Source organism: Macaca mulatta, chromosome 7, assembly GCF_049350105.2.
Source record: "Macaca mulatta isolate MMU2019108-1 chromosome 7, T2T-MMU8v2.0, whole genome shotgun sequence".
NCBI lineage: Eukaryota > Metazoa > Chordata > Mammalia > Primates > Cercopithecidae > Macaca > Macaca mulatta.
Window position 1 is genome coordinate 74,195,124 of NC_133412.1, and position 22,941 is coordinate 74,218,064.

At 47.2% G+C, this 22,941-nt stretch overlaps 2 protein-coding genes across 3 annotated transcripts in view; both read left to right on the top strand.

The window, feature by feature from the left end:
* CPEB1 (cytoplasmic polyadenylation element binding protein 1) overlaps window positions 1-15,609 on the top strand; it is a gene marked incomplete at its 5' end in the record, with an annotated part of 78,337 nt that extends 62,728 nt beyond the window's left edge. The window contains 9 exon segments of the mRNA NM_001260826.1: window positions 1,148-1,374; window positions 3,018-3,270; window positions 5,134-5,247; window positions 5,572-5,661; window positions 6,509-6,645; window positions 9,429-9,627; window positions 11,568-11,662; window positions 12,288-12,368; window positions 14,137-15,609. Coding sequence (NP_001247755.1) covers window positions 1,148-1,374; window positions 3,018-3,270; window positions 5,134-5,247; window positions 5,572-5,661; window positions 6,509-6,645; window positions 9,429-9,627; window positions 11,568-11,662; window positions 12,288-12,368; window positions 14,137-14,247 — 1,307 coding nt within the window.
* RPS17 (ribosomal protein S17) lies at window positions 15,096-22,395 on the top strand. Of its 2 annotated transcripts, XM_077937598.1 has the most exons (6): window positions 15,096-15,120; window positions 18,370-18,395; window positions 18,693-18,844; window positions 19,815-19,920; window positions 20,440-20,505; window positions 22,266-22,395. In XM_077937598.1, exons 1-6 carry the CDS (start codon window positions 15,111-15,113, stop codon window positions 22,344-22,346), a joined length of 441 nt encoding a protein of 146 aa, XP_077793724.1. In that variant the 5' UTR covers window positions 15,096-15,110; the 3' UTR covers window positions 22,347-22,395.
* Window positions 22,396-22,941: the final 546 nt, after the last annotated feature.

A 22,941-nucleotide genomic window follows, 5' to 3' on the forward strand; every position in this document is an offset into this window, starting at 1 on the left:
GAGGCCTGGGAGGAAGTCAGCTCTGGGTGACCTGTGTTTCATTTCATTGCTAGTCAGGGCTGAAGTGGGGCCAATCAGAGCCAGTTATTGAGCACTTATACATATTATTTTGGTTTTACCTCAGCCATTTTGAGGTGAATGTTCTCATTCTTCAGATGAAAAAAAAAAAACCAACTTCAAATTAAGTCTTCTTTCCTAGATTTAGCACACCCATAGCTCCATGCCAAAGCCCTCTTATTCTTCATCCTCATAGATAGAGGGTGTGCTTTGCTTAGGTTCCCCAAGGCCAAGTGTGGAAAATGTTGCTCTTTTTTTTTATGTTTCATGTTTAAATATTTATGATGTGCTGGGTGCTACTGTGCTGAGCTCTTTCCATCTGGTATCTGATTATTGAGCTGCCTAACAATGTTATGAAATAGTTGATACTCCACCCTAGATGCCAGTGAGAAAATAGAGGGTCAGAGAAGCTCAGTGAGCTTCCCAGAGCTCACAGACATATACAAGAGGTGTCAGACACAGGACTTGATCCCAAGCTTGTCTTAAGTCAAAGAATGGGCTTAAGCATGTCATTCTGCTTCCATCCTAAACATTTCAAGTTCAGGGGTACATTGAAGAGAATCTGTATATGTTAGAAGTTTGCATAAGTGAACCTCTCACATGAGGTGATATGCTTATGCTATACCAGATTTCTGGGGTGTGGCCTGAAATCCTATATTATAGCATTAGAAAGGTGGGAATTCTTCTAATAAACAAATTGGCAGCAGTAAAGATGAAGTATGGTTTGGGATTTCTGACTGTGCTGTAGGTATATCCAGGCATTAATAGCAGCTGTGACCAGGGTCCCCAGTGACAGTTTCCCAAATGCTGGCATTGACCTTTAAGCCTGGGTAGTAGAACCCAGCAGTTTTGCTGCTACTGTAACAGCAGGAACTCTGGTCTTCAGTCAGCCTGTAACTTCCTCTAACAGGGCCCTTGTGGCCAGGTCTCAGAGCTGGATATATATCTGTTCATTATATTGTGTTTTGCTGGCATGCTTTTAGTGGTCTTGCTTTTGGTATCTCTTGTTGGGTGGCTGTAGGAGAAGAAAGAGGCTGTTGGCTGCAAAGAAAACTAAGAGGTCATGAGGTTTCCTTTTTTGTCTTCCTAGTACTGAGCATGCTCCATAACCCACTGGGAAATGTGCTAGGAAAACCCCCCTTGAGCTTCCTGCCTCTGGATCCCCTTGGGTCTGACTTGGTGGACAAGTTTCCGGCACCCTCAGTTAGAGGATCACGCCTGGACACCCGGCCCATCCTGGACTCTCGATCTAGCAGCCCCTCTGACTCAGACACCAGTGGCTTCAGCTCTGGATCAGATCATCTCTCAGATTTGATTGTATGTAACTCATTTGGGAAAGGGGGGTTGTGGGTGGAGTTGCCTGTGTGTGTCCAAGGGGAAGGAGGGTACAATATCTATGGGATGCCTGTCCCCTGGAATGCAGGCTGGGAGATGGGATGAGGGGAGGAGTGGAGACCATTGTGAACATTTGTAGAGTTCTCATCCTTAACAGAAAAGAGGATGCTTTGAAGACCCATTGAGCAATACATTTCAGGACCTGAGCTCAGGACTCTCATTTTACTAGTTACTCCAAGAATACTGGAAAACACTTAATTTCAAAAGTAAATGTGAGGGCCTTAGCAGTATTCTGTTTCTTTACCTACATGGGGTGCTTGCTTTAGCCCTTAAACAGTGTCATTTATGTACTTTGATGTATGATATCTCAAAAGCAATAACTTAAAAAATTTTAAAGTAGTAATGCTGAGAGAGGATTTTAATCCAGATCTGACCGACTGTGGCTCCTGTATTTTTTCCACTGACCCATGTCAGCTTTTTTTAATTCACACCATGATGAATCTATGAAACATTGCCTCAGTTAATTTTTGCATTTCACGTTCCTTATCTACAGCCATGTATGATGTGTGTGGTCTTCATGCTAACTGGAGTTGGCAAATGAATTAGAATAGGTAGGGGATATTATAGATAGAGTAGTACAGATAATATAGATAGGGAATAGTAGAAGTAAATACAGGTGGGATTAGCAGTAAGAAATTACCCCAAAATAAGAATACAGTTTCAGATGCCTTATAAGCTTTTTTTTTTTTTTTTTTTCCAAATCTCCCGAGCTGAATGTGCAGTGAATAGAATGGCTTATTTTCCCACCTTCTTCTCTTCCCCATACCCAGGACTGGCAGCATTGGTTGTGATCGCCTGTCAGCCTGTCCTAGAATGTGGAAGTTGGTGTTCTTGCTGCCCATTGGTTTTATCTGTTAAGGCTGCTTTTCTAAAAGGACAATCACATGCGGGTCTCTTTGCTTCTCCGGGCTGCAGTTACCTCTTCTGTAAAATGGGGTCAGATACAGTGCTGGTAGTTCTATGTTACTTAGATTGGACTCAGTCTTGAAAATTTATCTCATGACTGATTAATATTTGGGGATTTTAAAATATTCTGTCAATGAGTTATTCTGATAATGTGGTATCATTTCACACATGTAAATTAGAATTTAAAGGTTTGACACAGCTTATAGTGTTCTGATACATTTATGATACAATGCAGAGCTGTTATAGATAGCATTTTTGGCATTCGACTTTCTAGGAATCTGACCAAAGAAAACAAAAAATATGAAGAAGCTACATCTTAATTTTTGTTTATGGTTCTGAAAACTTGGAAAGTATATATGTAGCAGGAAGAGTATGGGTCAGTGAGATGTACCTTGTTCCCTAAATAGAATATGATAAATGCATTTTAAATGGCTATAAAGACTGGCAATATGGAAAAATTGCTGAATGAGGAGAGAAGGAGAATTTGTTTAAATTATAGTATAACTAGAACTAATCAAAACTGCTCAGGAAGAAAGTCTAAAAGAATATATATCAAATGCTAAATGTCTGTTGGATGTTTTTAATAATTTCTATAATGTGATTATTACTTTATAACAAAACTGTCCTTTAAAACCCTGTCTTCCTTTTTCCTCCCCTAGTCAAGCCTTCGCATTTCCCCACCTCTGCCCTTCCTGTCTCTGACAGGGGGTGGTCCCAGGGACCCTTTAAAGATGGGGGTAGGGTCTCGGATGGACCAAGAGCAAGCTGCTCTTGCTGCAGTCACTCCCTCCCCAACCAGTGCTTCAAAGAGATGGCCAGGAGCTTCTGTGTGGCCATCCTGGGACCTCCTCGAAGCTCCCAAAGACCCCTTCAGCATAGAGAGAGAGGCCAGGCTGCACCGACAAGCTGCAGGTGAGTGTGCCTTGAGCATGTGTGGGGCCTGAGGCCTCATTCTGGGAGCACAGAGGAAGTGACCTTAGTTCACACGCTTGTGAACTGTCTAGAGGAGGCTTGGTTGCATGGTGAAGTCTCCAGATCTGCAAAGAATTATCTTTCTGTGGAGTAAGTGCTAATGGGAACAAACTCAGGAACTTCTTGAGGCTGAGTGGAGAGGAAAGAGGCAGATAATCTGGCACATGCATGTGCCACAGCACAAGGGGCTGGCTCTGTCTCTCACTTGTGCCCTTCCATGGAGACTGGCTGTGTGCTGCTCTTGCTTTTACTTCTTCCACGGGTGGATGTCCTCAAGAGAAGCTCTGGAAGGGATGTCCAGAATTTTGTCTACCCTCTCCACATTCTAATTCAAAGACAGTCAGACACAACTCATGCTGGACCTTTCTTCCCCGAGGCTTTCTGATTGGTACACTCACGGATGCACTGGGGAAGGAGGGGTCCATTTGTCAACCTCTAAGGTAAGGAATGTCACCAGATGTCCTGGTCTCTTAGGAATCCTTAAGGTTCTGACATTTAAATTATCTTAGGCTGGCCTTGGTGGCTCAGCACTTAAGCAGAGGCAGCAGGATGGCTTGAGCCCAGGAGTTGCCCAACCTGGGAAACATAGCGAGACCCCATCTCTATATATTTTAAAAGGTTTAAAAAATAAATTATCTTAAGTATGTATTAAGTTTGTTTTTCATCTTTGTCTAGTACCGCTCCAGGGAGAAGTTCATTAACCACTGGCTCTTCTGAGGTCCTGAATTTGATGACTAAATTAGTGTTAGTTTCTCCATTCCATTTATTTCCGTGTATCTGTTTGCTCACAGAGTTGGGCTGGATCTCATTCTTCTCTGATAGTGCTGTGCCCTGTTCACCTAATGATTTTGGCAGCCCATCTTAGTACTTTTTCTGGTGCCATTGTTTTCATATGAAATGACATTACCATGCTTTTGAATGAGACCATTATATTCTGTTTTTGTCGTAAAAGATTGCTGATATTGCCCAGTTTCTTGCTGTAGCAACACCTTGGGCCTATTCCTTTTAGGAAGTGTCCTTCCACATCTTTGTCCTGAATGAAAATGATAGTTCCTTTCATTGGCTGTCTGCCTCTTTGCTGAAAGAGGAGGGTGAAATAAATGGGCAAGAACTAACTAGTCCTCACTAAGGTCAGTCTCTGATTTGGAAAGGTACAAACAGTGGGGACAGGATTGAAGACTGATTATCTTACCATGTTGACATCAAGGAAGGCCCATTGTCCATTTGGGTGCTATAAAGATGAGTCTGGCTTGGAACAGTTGTGACATTCTTGTCTTACTGGGTTGCTAGTGCTGGTTTTTATTGGCAGTGTCCTAACTTCTGTGATTAATGAGTTCAGAACCAAGACAGGGAAACAGAATAGAATGTTTCTCATTTGAACATTGGGGAGAAGGCCCATTTGTACCAGTAAGCCTGTAAGATGTTCTATTGCTCTGTTTATTTTCAAGTAATTATGAATTAGTAGTACTGTAAGCAATAAGATAAAACTGCTTTGTGGTTAGCATATTAGTTGAATGTTTGAAAATAACATGGGGTGTAAATTTTTACCCTACACATCTGGCTTGGCATTCCTTTCCATTTTAGTGGGGACAGAATTAGCAAAGTAGGATTATCATACTTGACTGAGTGGATTGGTGAGACATAGGTTTCTTGCTTTTCGGAATAATCATGGATATTCTCTCAGGCATCTGGGCAAGGATTGTGGCCAGTCAGGTTCTTACTGGACAAGCTCACCCCAGGGAAGAGTGGTGGCTTTGCTGATTTTCTAACCTCCCCTGTTTATCTCTTTGCCATCTACCAAAGCTGTGAATGAAGCCACCTGTACCTGGAGTGGCCAGCTTCCTCCCCGGAACTATAAGAACCCCATCTACTCTTGCAAGGTGTTTCTAGGAGGTGTTCCTTGGGATATTACAGAAGGTGAGCTGTCTCTAAGACCTCCTGCTTTAAGAGTAGAAGGGTGGGGCATGTCTTTCAGGAGCATGAAACTTGGAATTGAGGCCAGGGGCTGAATTCCCTGCCTGAGTTCAGGGGTATTACATGAGTGTCTGAGGGGAGAGATGCATTTCATATACCCCCATAGTGCTCCTATGTCGGGAGCTTACACCGGAGATCAGCATCCATTTCTGAGTTGTCAGTCAGTGGGGATGAGCCAGGGAGGAGAATGCTGGTGATTCTGTGTTTGCGTCTTTACTGGGAAGGATGGTTCCTCAGCTTCTGCCATTGTTTTCTGTCTCTTTGCAGCTGGATTAGTTAACACCTTCCGTGTTTTTGGCTCTTTGAGTGTGGAGTGGCCTGGTAAGGATGGCAAGCACCCCCGGTGTCCTCCCAAAGGTAATATGCCTAAAGGTAATAAAGACATGGTAGGAGCTTTTTTTTCCCTTCCCTAGAACATAACTGCACCTATGGGTGCTGGGATGTCACAGCTGCATGTTGGTAACATGGTGGGCACTCCAGGGCACAGACCTGTCATCTGTCAGCACTTTCTCTTCAACCTAACACGTCCCTCTATTTCTTCGGAGCTAATGTTGCATCTGTCCAGACTTACACAGCAGTGGGAGCTGCCTCTGAAACCCCTTGTACACTTCTGTCTAAACCTGAACCCAAGCAGCACCTTTCCTCTCAAAATAAGGTGTTTGAAAAGCTTTCCCTTGCCTGCCTGTCCTGCCCAGTTACGTTGTTGCCTGACCTAATTCTGAAGTCCCTTTGGAGTTGGCAGGAATGAGGACCAAGCATCTGATTCCTCACTGGTCTGAAATGAGATCCCCTCCCTGTAGAAAGGAGCAGCTGCTATTTTCACCCTGCTCCATCTTCATTGAACTGAACTAATGGTTTAAGTAGGCGTTTAAAGCAATAACTGCCATCCTTCCTGCCCCCAGGAAAGCCTGGCTCTGCTGACCTGAACATGCTGTGTGTTCTGGCATAGAGAGCTGTGGTAATGGTGGGATCTCTCTGTCTCAGCTTGCCAGTCCTTTCCTTCACCAGGGTGGGAGGGAGGCCAACAACCCTGGGCATCTGCATAGCAAATGCTTCCACTCAACAAGACTTTTCAGGAGTAAAACAAAAATGTATCTTATACACAAGGCCTTCTTTCTTGGAAGAAACTCCCTGCTGCAAAGCCAAGGCTGAGGAGTGGCCACCTAAGGGATATTAATGTGATTTTTCCTCTCATTGGGAATAGGGTATGTGTATCTGGTCTTCGAACTGGAGAAGTCTGTCCGAGCCTTGCTTCAGGCTTGCTCTCATGACCCGCTGAGCCCAGATGGCCTGAGTGAATATTATTTCAAGATGTCCAGCCGAAGGATGCGCTGCAAGGAGGTGAGTTAGCATGATGTCCTTTCTAGATCAAGGTTCTTGGCGTATTGAGGCACTGGATTTTCTTGGGGTAGGTGGATAGGTAGGCTGCAGGCAAGGAGTATTCCTGCTGAGGCAAGAAGGCTCTTCTTCTCCCACAATAAAATAGCAGTATCCTCTCAATTATATAAAAAAGAAAAGAAAGCAACCTTTGGGCCTTAATGGGGTATGTGCATGCACACATGCGCGTGCCTGCCCATGGTAATCAAACTGTCTCCCAGCCTTTACTCTACTCTTCTTTCTTGAAGCCAACACTTTAGTTTTAAACCTCTTGTCTTAGAAGTGAAATTGAGAACAGCAGACTTCTCTACTTGTACTTAACTGATAAACCTACAGCTGTTTTTCCCTGGTCTTGCCCTTCCTGTGCCTTCTTACCTCCCAGTCTGTGGGGGTGAATTCCTCTTTAGCCCACATCCACCTGTGGGTCACTTCTTCATTCTCATTCGGGGCTTTTTAGTTTTGTGGGTTTTCCCCATGAGATTCTCTCTTCCTACGTCTTTTCTAATATCAGCCTTATGTATCCTTGGCAGCATGGGTCTCTAACGAGTTTATCTCACCTGGGGATCTCATTGCTCATTCTTGGGCCTTATCCCAGACTTACTGAATCACTCTGGGTGGAATTTAGGAATCTCCAACTGAACAAAGATCCCCAAGTGGATCTAGTGGATAGTGTTTGAGAATCACTTGTCAAAGCAAGTTTTGAGCTCCGGAATCAGTGTGGTGTTAAAATCAGATTCAAGAGCACACAACTTTTGTGACATAGAACTAGACATTTAATATCTCTGAAACTTTGTTTCCTCTTCTCTTCTATAAAATGGGAAACGAAAATGCCTATTTTAGTAAAAAGATCAGTGATTGCCAGGGGTTTAGCATGAAGGGATGAATCAGTGAAACTATTCTGTATATGGTGGATACATGTCATTATACTTTGGTTCAAACCCATAGAATGTAAAACAAACACCAAGAGTGAACCCTGATGTAAACCATGGACTTTGAGTGGTGATGATGTGTCAGTATAAACAAATGTTCCACTCGCATGCGGGATCCTGATAGTGGAGAAGTCACACAAGTGTGGGGGCAGAGAGTATTTGGGAAATCCCCGTACTTTCTGCTCAGATTTACTGTGAACCTTAAAGCTTCTCTAAAAACAATCTATAAGGTAAGAGGGGAAATGCCTATTTTATTGGGATGGTCACATTAGATTTAAAATAAATCCATGTAACAAAGCTGGCTCTTGTTCTGCGTTATTGAGAGGGCAGGCTCGTCCTCTGGCTACCCACAGTGACCCACAGCTTCTGTACCTTATCTGCTTCCTTACTGTGTGGAGCTTGTGTAGTCATCTCACCTTAGTAAATGTTCTAGGACTTACTTAACATGCTCCTTCCTCCCCTCCTGCTTTCACAACCAGAGATGGCCATATGCATATCACAGAGCCCCTCCCCTTCCTCAGTGCCCCTGTTGACACCATCCTGTCTCCCATTCCCTCCTCATCGCCTACAGGGATTTAATCTTTCTTTGATTCACTGGCTATAGGCTGATGTGGTTCTCCTTCCTCTCTGACTTTTTCCTTTGCGTTCCCCTCCCCGCCAGCACCAGTATAGCCAATCTTTGACTCCCTCCTATCTTCTTTTCTAGTTCAGATAAATGACTCACTTTTGTGGCTCCTTTCATCTTTAGACCCAGATTCACCTTTCTAGCCTCATGTCCTACCTGAGCCCCACCTTCCTGTGGTACCCTCCTTCAGGATGTCTTGTAATCCCAAACTCTTTTGTGGGCAAAATGGGCTTTTTCATCTTCCAGTGAAATTGGCTCCCCTCTCGTAACTTCTGCCAGGTCCTCTCATCCCATGACTGTGTAGGCCCAGCACCTACCAGGCCTGATTCTTCCTTGCTTGCCCATCCTGCTTATGCCATCTGAGTACTGCAGACTCTCTGTTGAAGAATCTCTTTGGTCTTGGCCTGTTCTCTGCTCATTGCCACCAGCCTTATCCAAGTCTTAATCACCTGTCCTTTGAAAGTACTGTTTTTGCCTCCTTGCTGGTTTCTGCCTCAGATCTCTTCTGCTTCAAGACATATTTTTAGATCTTCACTTTGTTCTGGAGTCCTACACTTGCTCTACCAGGTTTTGTTCCAGGTTCAGGAGATTCAGAGGCAAAGGACACGGTCAGCCCCAGCCCTTCAAGACTCCAGGGATCTTGTATGTGACTTTCTACCCAGCCTCTCTCCAGTCATTTCCACTGCTCTGGGCACAAACTCTCTGAAGCCTAGGTTGGGCCAGTAACCATCTCATATAAATATCATAAGCACTCCCATCCCTCTGTCCTTTAGGATCCTAGCCTTTAATTTCTCTGTGAGTCCTTCCTTTCTTGAGGACCTCAGATTATGCTCTTTTCATCAGTGTCCACGGCCCTTTGTTGGAACCTCACAGTTGGAAGTTGAAATAGAATGCTGGGCTCCTGGGTTTGGTCATGTGGTACTTTTTTGCTTACTCTCCAGCATGAGTGAGTAATCTGTCCACTTGTACCATTCTGGACACATGGACTCAGTAAAATTCAACTCCAGTTGGGGTGGAGTAAGGGTGGTTTATTGGATGCCTGTGTGCCTGAGACTGGGCAACAACACCTTTTCACCCCTGTAAGGGCCTTAGCAGCCCAGCTTCAGTATCTCCAGAGCATGTGCCTTGCCATGCAAGCGCCTCTCTCTCTGTGGCTCTCTGCCAGGGCTGATACACCTTTGGGTGGTTTTCAGGTGCAGGTGATCCCCTGGGTATTAGCCGACAGTAACTTTGTCCGGAGCCCATCTCAGAGGCTTGACCCCAGCAGGACGGTGTTTGTTGGTGCTCTGCATGGAATGCTAAATGCTGAGGCCCTGGCAGCCATCTTGAACGACCTATTTGGTGGAGTGGTGTATGCTGGGATTGACACAGATAAGCACAAGTATCCCATTGGTAAGTGTCCCACTTCTGTGTGCTAAAGCTTGGTTGGCCCCTGGGAGTAGACCAAGATTGTGATACTTCCCAAGATTGTGATACTTCCCCATGGGAGTGAGGAGAGAGGCCTGACCCAGGTCTGCAGATCAGCATATACCAGCACCTTAATATCTTTTTCTAGACAAGTCACGAGTACTGGCCCTTCTGTATCTACCCCTCTACCCACCATCTCAGACCATGCAGTGGGAGAAAAAGCAGTTGGAGACTACAAGAGGTGATAAGAAGTGAGAGTGAGGTGTAGGAACTTTGTTGGAAGCTTAGAGTTTACAGCCAAACCAGTTTGGAACAGACAACAGGTGTTCAGGAAAAGGCTGCAATTCTCTGTACTTCCCTGGTTTCTTTTATTAAAAGTTCTTGAAAAGCTCTGGCATTATCTAAGGTCAGAGACCAGGTCAGGCTGGAGGAGGACTTTCTGAGTGAGTCAGGCAACAGAGTGTGGCCTGTGCTTCCCTAACTCAGAAGTCTGTGGGCTTAACCACTAGGTTTTGATCAGCTCCTCTGAGAAAGGAGGTCAATTCACTAGTCCTGGCAAAATGTCAATGATGGGGTATGGAGGTAGAGCAGAGCCTGAACTCTGTGATTAAGATGTGGCTAACCCACCTCCCCAAATGCTTAGTCTTCACACCCACACTGAATCTGGTCAGGAAGGAGCACCGTGTACTTACCAATGCTGTGCAGCAGATTGAGAACAGGGACTTCAGAAGCTGCAGGAGCGGAGGAGGCACTTGGCAGGATGGGGCTTCTTCCAGCTCTCCTAATAGGTCTCCAGAGTGCCTCCAGGCTAGGAGAGGTTCAGTTCAACTGCTGGGCTTACCCTTCAGACAAGTGTTCTATCTGCATCTTGGCTTCCACTCTGAAACCTTTAACCTTACCTATGCTTCTACCTGCACTGAAGGAGTCCCGTCCCTGCCCTGCCCTGCCCTGCCCTACCCTGCCATCTTGATCAGCAAATTCTTCCCCCATTCCTGAATGGTTTGCGCTAACATGATCTCCACTGTCAAATATGGTACGAATATGGTAGCCACCAGCTAAATGTGGCCCCATTGAGTTTTGGAAACATGGCTGTTGTCACATTTGGAAATAATATTTTTAACATACAGGGTTAAATAAAATTTTTTTTTTTTTGAGATGGAGTCTCACTCTGTTGCCGTGCTGGAGTACTGTGGTGTGATCTTGGCTCACTGCAGCCTCTGCCTTCTGGGTTCAAGTGATTCTCCTGCCTCAGCCTCCTGAGTAGCTGGGACTACAGGCGTCTGCCACCACGCTCAGCTAATTTTTGTATTTTTAGTGGCGACAGGGTTTCACCATGTTGGCCAGGATGTTCTCCATCTCTTGACCTCATGATCTGCCCACCTTGGCCTCCCAAAGTGCTGGGATTACAGGCGTGAGCCATCGTGCCCGGCCAATAAAATATATTATTAATGTCACCACTTTAAAATGTCAATGTGATGACTAGAAAATTTAAAATTACATAAGGGCTGGCCGTGACGGCTTATGGCTATAATCCCAGCACTTCGGGAGGCCGAGGTGGGCGGATCGTTTGAGTCCAGGAGTTCGAGACCAGCCTGGACAATATGGTGAAACCCTGGCTCTACAAAAAATACAAAAATTAGCCGGGCGTGGTGGCTCATGCCTGTAGTCCCAGCTACTTGGGAGGCTGAGGCAGGAGGATTGTTTGATCCCGGGATGCAGAGGTTGCAGGGAGCTGAGATCATGCCATTATACTCCAGCCTGGGTGACAGAGGGAGACCCTGTCTCAAAAAATAAATAAAGTAACATCGTAGCTCACATTAGATTTCTGTTGGACAGCACTGGTATCATAAAGGGTTTCCTGCATTTTAAAAGAGTAGCATTTGGGAGAATTTGGTTAGAAGGGAAGCTTGTGTCTGTTGTCCTAGGATCTGGTCGTGTGACTTTCAATAACCAACGGAGTTACCTGAAAGCAGTCAGCGCTGCTTTTGTGGAGATCAAAACCACCAAATTCACAAAGAAGGTGAGTTGGCTGGTTTATGCCCTTACTCTGGAGTATATGAGAGGGATTTGGGCAGTTACTACCCAGGGCAGGCCTGAGACCTGAAGCTGTGTTTGTGCTGGGTGTGTTTAGGGAAGTGAGCCAAACTCCAGAGAATTAACATTGAGGTTAGGGTTTGGGAGTGGGCTTGGTCTTTGTACACCCAGGAGAAAGGGAACTGGGACTGTTGAGCCTCTTTAGTGTGTAGGGTGCCTTCCCTCACTGTGGTATTTCTCTGGCATTGCTGAGTAGCCTGACTTCCCATTTTCCAACCTTTCGGGAATCCTCTGAACACTTGCTCATATTGCTAATTGATAGAGGGCTGAGGTACAGTTTGCCGAGAGGACCAGGCATATTAAGGTGTGTGGTTGCCTGAATTCCAGAGGCATCCAGCCTGACTCTTCTTGGTGTAGGAGTCTGCTCTCTAGAACCCCTTTCTGTGCTTCAGGCCCATAATTCTCTGCAAGCCTCCTTTAAAACAGGCAAATAACCTGCATTCCGATATCCTGCATTCCTGTGTGTGGCCAATAATATGTACTTCTTCTATAGCCTATTGAGCCTCCTGGTAAGAAGAGCCACTTCGTCATCTTATTTTGCTTTTGTGCAGGTTCAGATTGACCCCTACCTAGAAGATTCTCTGTGTCATATCTGCAGTTCTCAGCCTGGTCCTTTCTTCTGTCGAGATCAGGTGGGTCCGATGTCTGTGAAGTCCCTGCCCTCAATTAAAAATTGTTTGCTGGGTGTGGTGGTTCACACCTGTAATCCCAGCACTTTGGGAGGCTGAGGCGGGCGGATCCTGAGGTCAGGAGTTTGAGACCAGCCTGGCCAACATGGTGAAACGCCGTCTGTACTAAAAATACAAAAATTAGCCTGGCATGGTGGTGTGTGCCTGTAATCCCAGCTACTCAGAAGGCTGAGGCAGGCGAATAGCTTGAACCCAGGAGGCAGAGGTTGCAGTGAGCCGAGATCACACCACTGCACTTCAGTCTAGGGCAGAGCGAGAGTCCGTGTCAAAAAAAAAAAAAAAAAAATTTTTTTTACGCCAACTTCATGACATTGAATGTTGGAGTTCCGAGGTACCTTGTGTTGTCTGAGAGCATAGAGGAGGCAGCAGTAATGTTTGCTGAAGGTCAAACCAGGGACACACTTTAGATAGCTTTATCCAGAACTCTTAGGAAAATATGTTGAATTGAGTCTTTATACTTTGGCCTTTTTCTTGCCTGGGATGTTGCTATGCAGTATGCCACTATTGCTGAGAGGTGGTTTTATAGATGATAGAAGCCTGACTGGGTATGATCAGCAGTACGTAGAAGCCAGGCTCAGCTGCTCTAACCCTGAGGCCTTCTAAGCTGATTTTTTCTCTACTCAAGGGCTTCCTCCTCCTTTGCATCTGAACTTCTGGACGACTTTGATATTTGCACCTGGGCTGTACCCACAGGTGTCAGTGACAGGCAGAAAGCAGCGAGGTGGCTTTCTATTGAATGTTCCTGGGTGATGGAATGTGGATCTGGATGCGTTTGGCAGTGCTTCTCAAACCTTAATTACAGACATATCACCTGAGGATCTTAGATTCTGATTCGATGGGTTTGGGATGGACCCTGAGATTCCATGTTTCCAACAAGTATCCAAGTGGTGTCAGTGCTGCTAGTCAGCATCATCCTTTGACAGGTGTTAGGGGAAGTTTGGAACCTCTTAGGACACCAGCAGCAGTCCATCCATGCTTAGTGGGTGCTTTTTAAATTTTATTTAAAATTTTTTTGCAGTAATGCCATTGCTCAGATTTGGAGTCTCCTGTATATGGTTAAACCGAGGCTCTCAAGTGAGAGTTTGAAGTTAAGTTTGGATTGTTAGCTAAAGCCTGAGAACGAGTATCTCTCTGATCAGGCTCATCTACCAGGCTTTTATGGATCTGGATCTTTCACAGATAATCTCCATAGTCAGATAACTGCTCAGACATTAGTGGCTTGCCTGAGATTACACAGCAACCCAGAGATGGGACTAGACTGAGAAACAAACCCAGTCACCTCTCCTCACTTAATGGGAAGAAAGCAGGATGTTGCCTAGCATTAGAATTTGTTGTCAGTGTCTTTATACATTCTCCATGTTAGCAACCATGTGATACAACTACTTTGTAGGAGGTGAGAAGGGCAGGGGAACAGGACAGCGGCTGTCATGGTTAGAGGAGATAAGAGAAACTAGCATGGTCTCTGTACACACTAGGAGCCCGACATGTTTAAGTAAGGGGACCTGTAACAAGGATGGCGGGTTTGCCATAGTTAATCAGGCTTCTGTGTTGGGGTGAGAGCGCTTCTAGGGACCATCTCTTCTAATCCATAGAGGCCATCGGGGAGTCTCCCACCCCTTCTCCAAACAGAACAAGCAGCTCATGCAACAGCTCCTTTGTCTGGTGCTGACACAGGCATTATGGCATCCTCCTTTTTGTTCCCTCAACCCAGGTCTGTTTCAAATACTTCTGCCGGAGCTGCTGGCACTGGCGGCACAGCATGGAGGGCCTGCGCCACCACAGCCCCCTGATGCGGAACCAGAAGAACCGAGATTCCAGCTAGAGGAGCTGGCCTTGCCCAGTGGCCTGTGGCGCCTGAAGCTGGCAGGTCAGGCAAGCAGCCTGCACCACCCTGCCATTGGCGACCAGGGAGCTGGCTTCCCGAGGACAAGGGAAAATTGTAGTCACCTTTGCACTTGCTGAATCTGTCTTTGTTTCTGCACTAATTAATGCACATTGAGTTTTGTCGGGTTTTGTTTTCAGGGGGTATGCCAGGGGCAAGGACTCTCTGGCTTACCCTCCAAGCGACTCTGTAGTTTTCCCAGATTTTAGTTCCTCATTTTGCAGATGAAAAGCGGGGAAAAAAAAAAAAAAAGAACTACGTGTCCAGAAGGTATTGAGGTATTTACACGGATGCCTACACCTAGGTTTATTTATTAAAAGCGCTTTTTTACATTCCTTGCAATACTGATGGTGATGATGCGCAGGTCTCATTGGTTTCATTCTTGCAGTTGCCATACAGTGCCTTTCCATTTATTTAACCCCCACCTGAACGGCATAAACTGAGTGTTCAGCTGGTGTTTTTTACTGTAAACAATAAGGAGACTTTGCTCTTCATTTAAACCAAAATCATATTTCATATTTTACGCTCGAGGGTTTTTACCGGTTCCTTTTTACACTCCTTAAAAACAGTTTTTAAGTCGTTTGGAACAAGATATTTTTTCTTTCCTGGCAGCTTTTAACATTATAGCCAATTTGTGTCTGGGGGACTGCTGGTCACTGTTTCTCACAGTTGCAAATCAAGGCATTTGCAACCAAGAAAAAAAAATGTTTTTGTTTTATTTGAAACTGGACCGGATAAACGGTGTTTGAGCGGCTGCTGTATATAGTTTTAAATGGTTTATTGCACCTCCTTAAGTTGCACTTATGTGGGGGGGTGGGGTTGATAGAAGTTTTTAATCACAAAGTCACAGGACTTTTTTCTTTTGTAACTGAGCTAAAAAGGGCTGCTTTTCAGTGGGGGCAGATGAAGGCTCACAGGAGCCCTTTCTCTTAGAGGGGACAAGTACCCTTATATCTTTAATTTGAGGAATGTATGAGATAACAGTTGCAGTTGACTGAAATGCTACTGGAATTTGAAAACTTGACTTTTTTCTTTCCTTTTTTTTTTTGAAAAAGAAAACACAAAAACTACTTGCCCCTCCTAGGGAAGCTGTGTGCCAAAGAACCAGTGTCATAACCCCTCCCTCCTGCTGAGCTGATGTTGCATTGTTGCATATCCCAGCTACTCTGTGGGTTTTGTGAAGCTGTGTGTGAAGTCTCTACCTCATTGTAGTATATGCAGGCAAGACTGCACTCTCCTACAGATGTGTGGAGTAAGCTGTGGTGTAGTTTTTTTGGCACATAATAAACACGTTGCAGCAGAGTTCTGGTTTTGTCTCTGTGTTTGAGGTCTGGGAGCAGGGGTCTAATGGGGAGTAAGGGAGTAATGGCGCAGCCGTAGCTTGTTTCCTTGGATTTCTGTGATGGGATCCCGGCCCAGGATAATAGTGGGACCATGTGGGAGACCTGCCCTGTGAGTACTTCTTGGTCCTTTCTATCATCAAATACATTTTGGAGATGCCTCTCCAGTGGGTGGGTGCTTCTAGCCCAAATATAAAAAGTCCTCATATCTTAGCTTCTCAGGGGTCCTCACAGCCTCCAGGCCCAGCCTGGAGAATGCTGGAGGCACAGCTGCTCATGGGCCAGCAGAAGCCACTTGTTCTCAGCTTCTCCTGCAATTCTTGGCTTATTACTTCTTCAGAGGCTGCTCATCCTCTTGGACCCACCTATGATGACTGAGTTCCTTTCTGAGAGGGAATGATTTGGTTTTTGCTGTTCAGAGAGCCCTGTCAATTGAACTTTTTTAGAGCTCACAGGATCTGTGGCAGGGTCTGCTGATTTTTTTTTTTTTTTTCCCAGTCGAGTTGGCCTGGGCCCAGCTGTTGGACTGATTCTTTGGGAACCTCCAACTTAGTCTGAGGTAGAGGGAACCCGGCATACTGAAGCTGGCTCTTGTGAGAGAGGTGCAAGAACTATTGGGCAAGGTGGGGGAGTCTCCTCACAAAATGAGAGGCCTGGCCGGGCACGGTGGCTCAGGCCTGTAATCCCAGCACTTTGGGAGGCCAAGATGGGCAGATCACGAGGTCAGGATTTTGAGACCAGCCTGGCCAACATGGTGAAACCCTGTCTCTATTGAAAATACAAAAAATTAGCCGGGTGTGGTGGCAGGCGCTTGTAATCGCAGCTACTTGGGAGGCTGAGGCAGGAGAATCACTTGAACCCGGGAGGCAGAGGTTGCAGTGAGCCCAGACCATGCCACTGCACTCCAGCCTGGGCAATAGAGTGAGACTCCGTCTCAAAAAATAAAAGGGGAGGCCAGACTGGGCACACTGGCTCACGCTTATAATCTCAGCACTGTGGGAGGCTGAGGCAAGAGGATTGCTTGAGCCCTAGGGGTTTGAGACCAGCCTGAGCAACATAGGGAGACCCCATCTCTACAAAAAAAAAAAATTAGCCAGGCATGGTGGTGTGTGCTTATAGTTCCAGCTACTGGGGAGGCTGGGGCAGGAGTATCATGTGAGCCCAGGAAATTGAGGCTGCAGTGAGCTGTTAACCGTGTCACTTCACTGAAGCCTGGGCAACTGAGCAAGACTATCTCAAAAAAAAAAAAAAAAAAAAAAAAAAGGCTGGCCGGGTGCAATGGCTCACACCTGTAATCCCAGCACTTTGGGAGGACGAGGGCGGGCGGATCACCTGAGGTCAGAAGTTGGAGACCAGCCTAGCCAAAATGGCGAAACCCCGGCTCTACTAAAAAAGTATACAAAAATTAGCCGGGCGTGGTGGCGTACGCCTGTAATCCCAGCTACTTGGGAGGCTGAGGCAGGAGAATCGCTTGAACTTGGGAGGCAGAGGTTGCAGTGAGCTGATACCGCGCCACTGCACTCCAGCGTGGGCGACAGGAAGACTACGTCTCAAAAAAAAAAAAAAAAAAAAAAAAAAACCCTGATCTTTCACTTCGGGCCTGACAGCAGCTTGATTGGAAGTTTGCTCCCGCAATTCTGAGATTCTGGCCTTTTATTTTGTCCCAGTGCCACTTTTGGTGCCAGGGTTTCCTGCCCTTCAGGTTTCCATCCCCAGTCGAGAGTCCGACTGGAGTACCTAAGGTGCGTTGAGGAATGAGGCACAGCCCTTGGGCTGCTTAACTCATCCAGCCTGGCCAGCTCAGCCTTCCCCTATCAGGTAGGGGCCTAGGACCGCTGTCAGCCCAGGGAGCAGAGTTGGAAGAAGGGGCAGGGCCCTACCTAGGCTGCGGCCCATCGGGGCAGCCTGAGCTGGTGGCTTCGGAAGGCCCTGGTTTGGGGATGGGTATGGCAGGAACAGCCTGAAGATGGTGGTTGGAGAGGGTGTCTGAGGTGCTGGGAGTTCTGCAGGTGATTTGGGCCCTTCATGTCAATATTGGAGAGGTTGCTGTGTGCTAGGCGCTGTTCAAGCAGTGGGAATTAGCTAAACAAAATGACCATTACTGTCATGGAGCTCACCCCTAGTTGAGAAAAATAAGCCGAGTCACACGGCAAGTGCTAGGAAATATAAGCAGGGATAGTGAGGGAGTTATTTTACCTAAGTCTGAAGGGAAAGCCCTCTGATAAGGAAACATTTGAGCAAAGGCCCGGAAGAAATGAGATATGTCTCTCCCAGTCGCACCCTGTCTCTACCTGCCAAGTCTCTGGCCAGCGGAGTGGGTGGGGACCCTGGGCGGCCGTCATCCCGCACTTCATTGTTCCGCGGCCCTGGATCGCCTTCCTTTCTCGGTCCTCCCGAGGATCGGATGCCTCTCCTCTCCCTGACGTGTATGGAAGAGATGGACCGCTCCTACGCTAGAGCACAGCACACGGGCGGTCCCATTAAAAATCAGATGAGGGAGAGAAGCTAGCCCAAGTCAACCAAGAGGGAGCGGGGAGCGGAAAGGGAGGGGCCGTCGGGGGCGGGACACACCCCGCCCACCGGAGGGGCGCGCCGCCGCCGCTTCCGCCCCACTCCGCCAGGGGGCGCTGTGTGGCTCCCTAGTAGGCTCAGCGCGCCCGGTACCGGCGGAAGCGGCTTTCTGGCCTAAGCTTTAATAGGCCTCGCCTGTGCTTCCTGTTTCCTCTTTACCAAGGACCCGCCAAGATGGTAGGTGTTTTGGGTCGAGGCCGGCATCCTCCATAATCGTCTTCCATCTGCAGCTTACCGCGGTCTTCAGCCCACAAAAAGAGGCCCTGGGCCGGGCGGGCGCGGAGCCCTGTCAGGCTGGAGCGCAGCGGGAAGGCAGCTTCCGCATTGAGCCCGGCGTCCGGCAGTGCCCAGCTGGGCCCCCTCTCCGGCTCATCGCAGCCGGCGGTCCCCAACCACACCCGCCGGGGCTCGGTGCGGCACTCTTCCCAAAAGGTTGCACTGGCTCGTGAGTGATCCTGTGCTCTCCACCCGCAGGGCCGCGTTCGCACCAAAACCGTGAAGAAGGCGGCCCGGGTTATCATAGAGAAGTATTACACGCGCCTGGGCAACGACTTCCACACGAACAAGCGCGTGTGCGAGGAGATCGCCATTATCCCCAGCAAGAAGCTCCGCAACAAGATAGCAGGGTGAGTCGGAGCTTCCTCGGTCTCCGGGGCCCCGCGGCCTGTTTATGTGCTCTGCCGCCCTCCGACTCTGTAAGAGACGGTACTGTGGTGGTTTCGTTAGCCTGAGCTCCCTGGTGTCCCGGAGGAGGGCTAGAGCTCTGCGTGTGCAGGATTTCCGTTGTGAACTTAGGCTTGTGTCATGACTGGCCGCGGTGACACTGGGTTGGAGGTAGCCACCGTCGGACCTCTTGCCTTGTAGGTGTCAGCTTTCTTTTCTTCTCCTTTTTTTTTCTTTCTTTTTTTTTTTGAGAGGGAATCTTGCCCTGGCGCCCAGGCTAGAGCAGTGGCGCTATCTCGGCCCACTGCAACCTCTGCCTCCCGGGTTCAAGCGATTCTCCTGCGTCTGCCTTCCGAGTAGCTGGGATCACAGGCACGTGCCACCACGCCCGCCTAATTTTTGTGTTTTTAGTAGAGACGGGTTTCACCATGTTGTCCAGGCTGGTCTCGAACTCCTGACCTCAAGCGATCCGGCCTCCCAAATTGTTGGGATTACAGGCGTGAGCCACCGTGCCCGGCTAGGTGTCAACTTCTAATGCGTCTTCACAGTTGCAGTTACTGTTCGAGAGATTTATAGGAATATGGTCTGGAAGAATAGTGCCAAAGTCAACGTATTAATTGCCAAATTATGTGAATTTGAAATTGGAAGAAAGAAAATGAAGGCTGTGAAGGGTCGTGAAACTGCGGGGCGGGGCGGGGCGGGGGAGGGGGAGTTGATCACTATGAAGGAGAGTTTGAATAGTGAGTGAGAAACCAAAGGGAAGGAATGCTCAGACCAGTGGAGGTTCTATGTGTAGGAGGTCCCAGTATAGTCCTCTCCCTTCTCACTGTGGAAAAGAACTAAAGCGGGTATTTATATATCCACATGTGCTGAGTACCAGGTGGGAGTTGATTTGTTTTCTCACTGTTCTCTTTGGCTATGCGTGCTTTGTAGCTATGTCACCCATCTGATGAAGCGGATTCAGAGAGGCCCTGTAAGAGGTATCTCCATCAAGCTGCAGGAGGAGGAGAGAGAAAGGAGAGACAATTACGTTCCCGAGGTAAACTTTCTGGATAATTGGGCTTCTGGCTAATCCTCGAATGATAAAGCTGTGGGTTCCGGCTTCCAAAGGGACCTCAGCTGAATCTGAGACCTTTTATCCATACATTTCCTAACCAGCTGTAGGTGCCCATAGCCCCCTATCAGTTTCTTAGCCTCCATTCTGCTCTTTTGGAACTAGTTTAGTCCATATTTCATGAGAGCCCTTAATAATGTTGATTTGATGACTGCTATCGTGGCACGTGGGTTTTTCATTTGCCCCTAATATAGTATTCCTTGGTGTAAACAAAGACTTCAAGTGTTCTGAATACTGAATAGTAGTATTGAGGGCATGGGAAGGTAAGACCAGAAGAACAGGTCATCGGGGTCTGTAATACTGTAGAAACTGCTTGCCTTGTGAGAGGAATGCTATCCTTGTGCAACTCCTCTTCTCCATATTTAAGAACCTGGGGAAAGGAGGAGGAGAGGTGAGTGATAATCTCATTGATTGGTATGTTGAGCCTATCTCGTTTGCTTCTAGGTCTCAGCCCTGGATCAGGAGATAATTGAAGTAGATCCTGACACTAAGGAAATGCTGAAGCTTTTGGTAAGTGTTTGGTGGATTCCTAAAGTGGTATTTTCCTGGTCAAAAACCATCAGTAGGTCTTACTATCCAAGGTCACCCAGCTAGTAAGTGGCAGAGTTGGGAATCCCATCTAAACTTCTAGCCACTAAATTAGACTGCTTTCATAATGGGTGTAGCGAAAGTTGTGTGCATTGAGTTTGCTCGCCTCAGGATCATGATTCCCAAATCTAGTGGCTTTCAGGATACCTTTTCTCTCTTGGCTGCTTCTGTTCTTGGTCTTATGGCTGGCTTAGGTTGCCCCCTTTGTGTCAGCCCTGGCTGTCTTCATTCTGCCTGCTTTTCTTCTGTGATGGTATTCCTTTGGTGTCTCCATGCTAACCACTCAGAAATGAGCTTTGGTCCATTTCCAGGTACATACAAGGCACTACTTAGGTAATTCAGGGTATCTTCATTGCACTTTGATGTTTCTTCTGTGACTTAATCTTAGTCCTTTTGCATACTTAGGTGAAAGCATGGGCTTCAAAAATCCATTGGGCAGGCCGGGCGTGGTGGCTCAAGCCTGTAATCCCAGCACTATGGGAGGCCGAGATGGGCGGATCACGAGGTTAGGAGATCGAGACCATCCTGGCTAACACAGTGAAACCCCGTCTCTACTAAAAAATACAAAAAACTTAGCCGGGTGATGTGGCGGGCGCCTGTAGTCCCAGCTACTCGGGAGGCTGAGGCAGGAGAATGGCGTGAACCCAGGAGGCGGAGCTTGCAGTGAGCTGAGATCCGGCCACTGCACTCCAGCCTGGGCGACAGAGAGAGACTCTGCCTCAAAAAAAAAAAAAAATCCATTGGGCAGTTGGTGATTTTGAACAACTTCATTTTTCTTATTTTTATAGTCATTAAATGTTTAAGGCACTCAAAAAGGTAATTAGCAAAATGAACTCACATGTGCTTTCCCAGCTTCAGAAAAACATCACCAGTACAGGCACAGCCTGCTGTGGGTCTTTTCCTCCTGAAATAACCACTGCGCTGTATGCAGCTTTTTTGTTGAAACTAAAATGGGTTTCTGAGGACCAAATAGGACATGAAGTTCCAGGTATAAGGTGGGCCCTTTGGCTTCTTGCCCTGCCCACCAGCCTGAGCTTGTGCGAGGGCAGGGTCTGCTCTTGCCTCCCTCCCTTCTGCTTGGTGCCTTGTGTACTTGGGCCCTTCACAAACGTTGATTAGATTAGTAATAGCTGTTACCTGGGGCTGGTCCTGCAAAGCAAGTGGCACTGTGTATTCTCAAAGGGACAGAGTTTTGTCTTAGAGCACATTTGGCAATGTCCAGACACATTGTTTTGGTTCTCATAGCAAGGGGATACCTGCTAATTTCTAATGGATAGAGGCCAAGGATGTTGCTAAACTTTCTGCAATGCACAGGACAGCTCCCTGTAACAAAGAATGTCCAGCCCAGGATGTCTACATTGCCAAGATTGAGAAATGGTGTTTTTGAGTGATAGGAAGGGGTTGTGAAAACAGAAAATGATATGGTACATTGGGTGAAAGTCGTAGAGTTGTAAATGGGGATACCACACGGTCAGGTGTGTGTTGAAGGAAGATCACACTGGAAAAGTGGGAGGCATTGAGGCCCCTGTTGGCTCTTAGAGTAAAGGGTCTTTCAGGTAGCCTCTGGACCTCCTTGAGAATGCTGTGGCTCTAGGGGCAGGGAGAAGGCCCTCTGTTTTCTTCTGGGGCCCACCCACAGATCTCACCAGTAACTGCTCACTGAATCCATTTTCTCGTTCCAGGACTTCGGCAGTCTGTCCAACCTGCAGGTCACTCAGCCTACAGTTGGGATGAATTTCAAAACGCCTCGGGGACCTGTTTGAATTTTTTCTGCAGTGCTATATTATTTTCAATAAATCTGGGACAACAGCCTTTCCTGTGTCATCTTTGCAGTTGTGTGTGGGTAAAGGCAGGAGCTCTCAAGGTGACACATCAGCTGGCACTTGCCTGGGATTCGGGTGCTGCTTGTCTATGGGGAATGGGTTCACCGGAGTTTAGTAAATGAGCAAGGGCAAGCCTGAGCGTGTGGCTAGTGGTCTGCAGTATGAGCCTGGAAAGCTGCTTTGACAGCCCCACCCTGCTTCCCTGGCTCTTCAACCCCTGCTCGGTACACATAATTTGGGCCAACTTGCCCACATTGAGATGGTAGCAACAGGATTATCACGTGTATCAGGGTTTTACTTTTCTGTCAGTGGGAGGTAGGATAAGTGGTGTCTTTGTGTCCAGTGTGGAGCCCAGTGCCTGGAATATAAGAGATCTCAACAAATGTGAATAAATGTGGGAGAACCGATGATACTGGGATGCTTCAGCCTAACTGGAGGCAGACTCACCAGCTGCAGCCTGAGTAGACTGCCCTGGACTCTGAGCTTTAGGATCTCTGTTGAGGCTGTCAGTTAACTGCGTGTGTGTGTGTGTGTG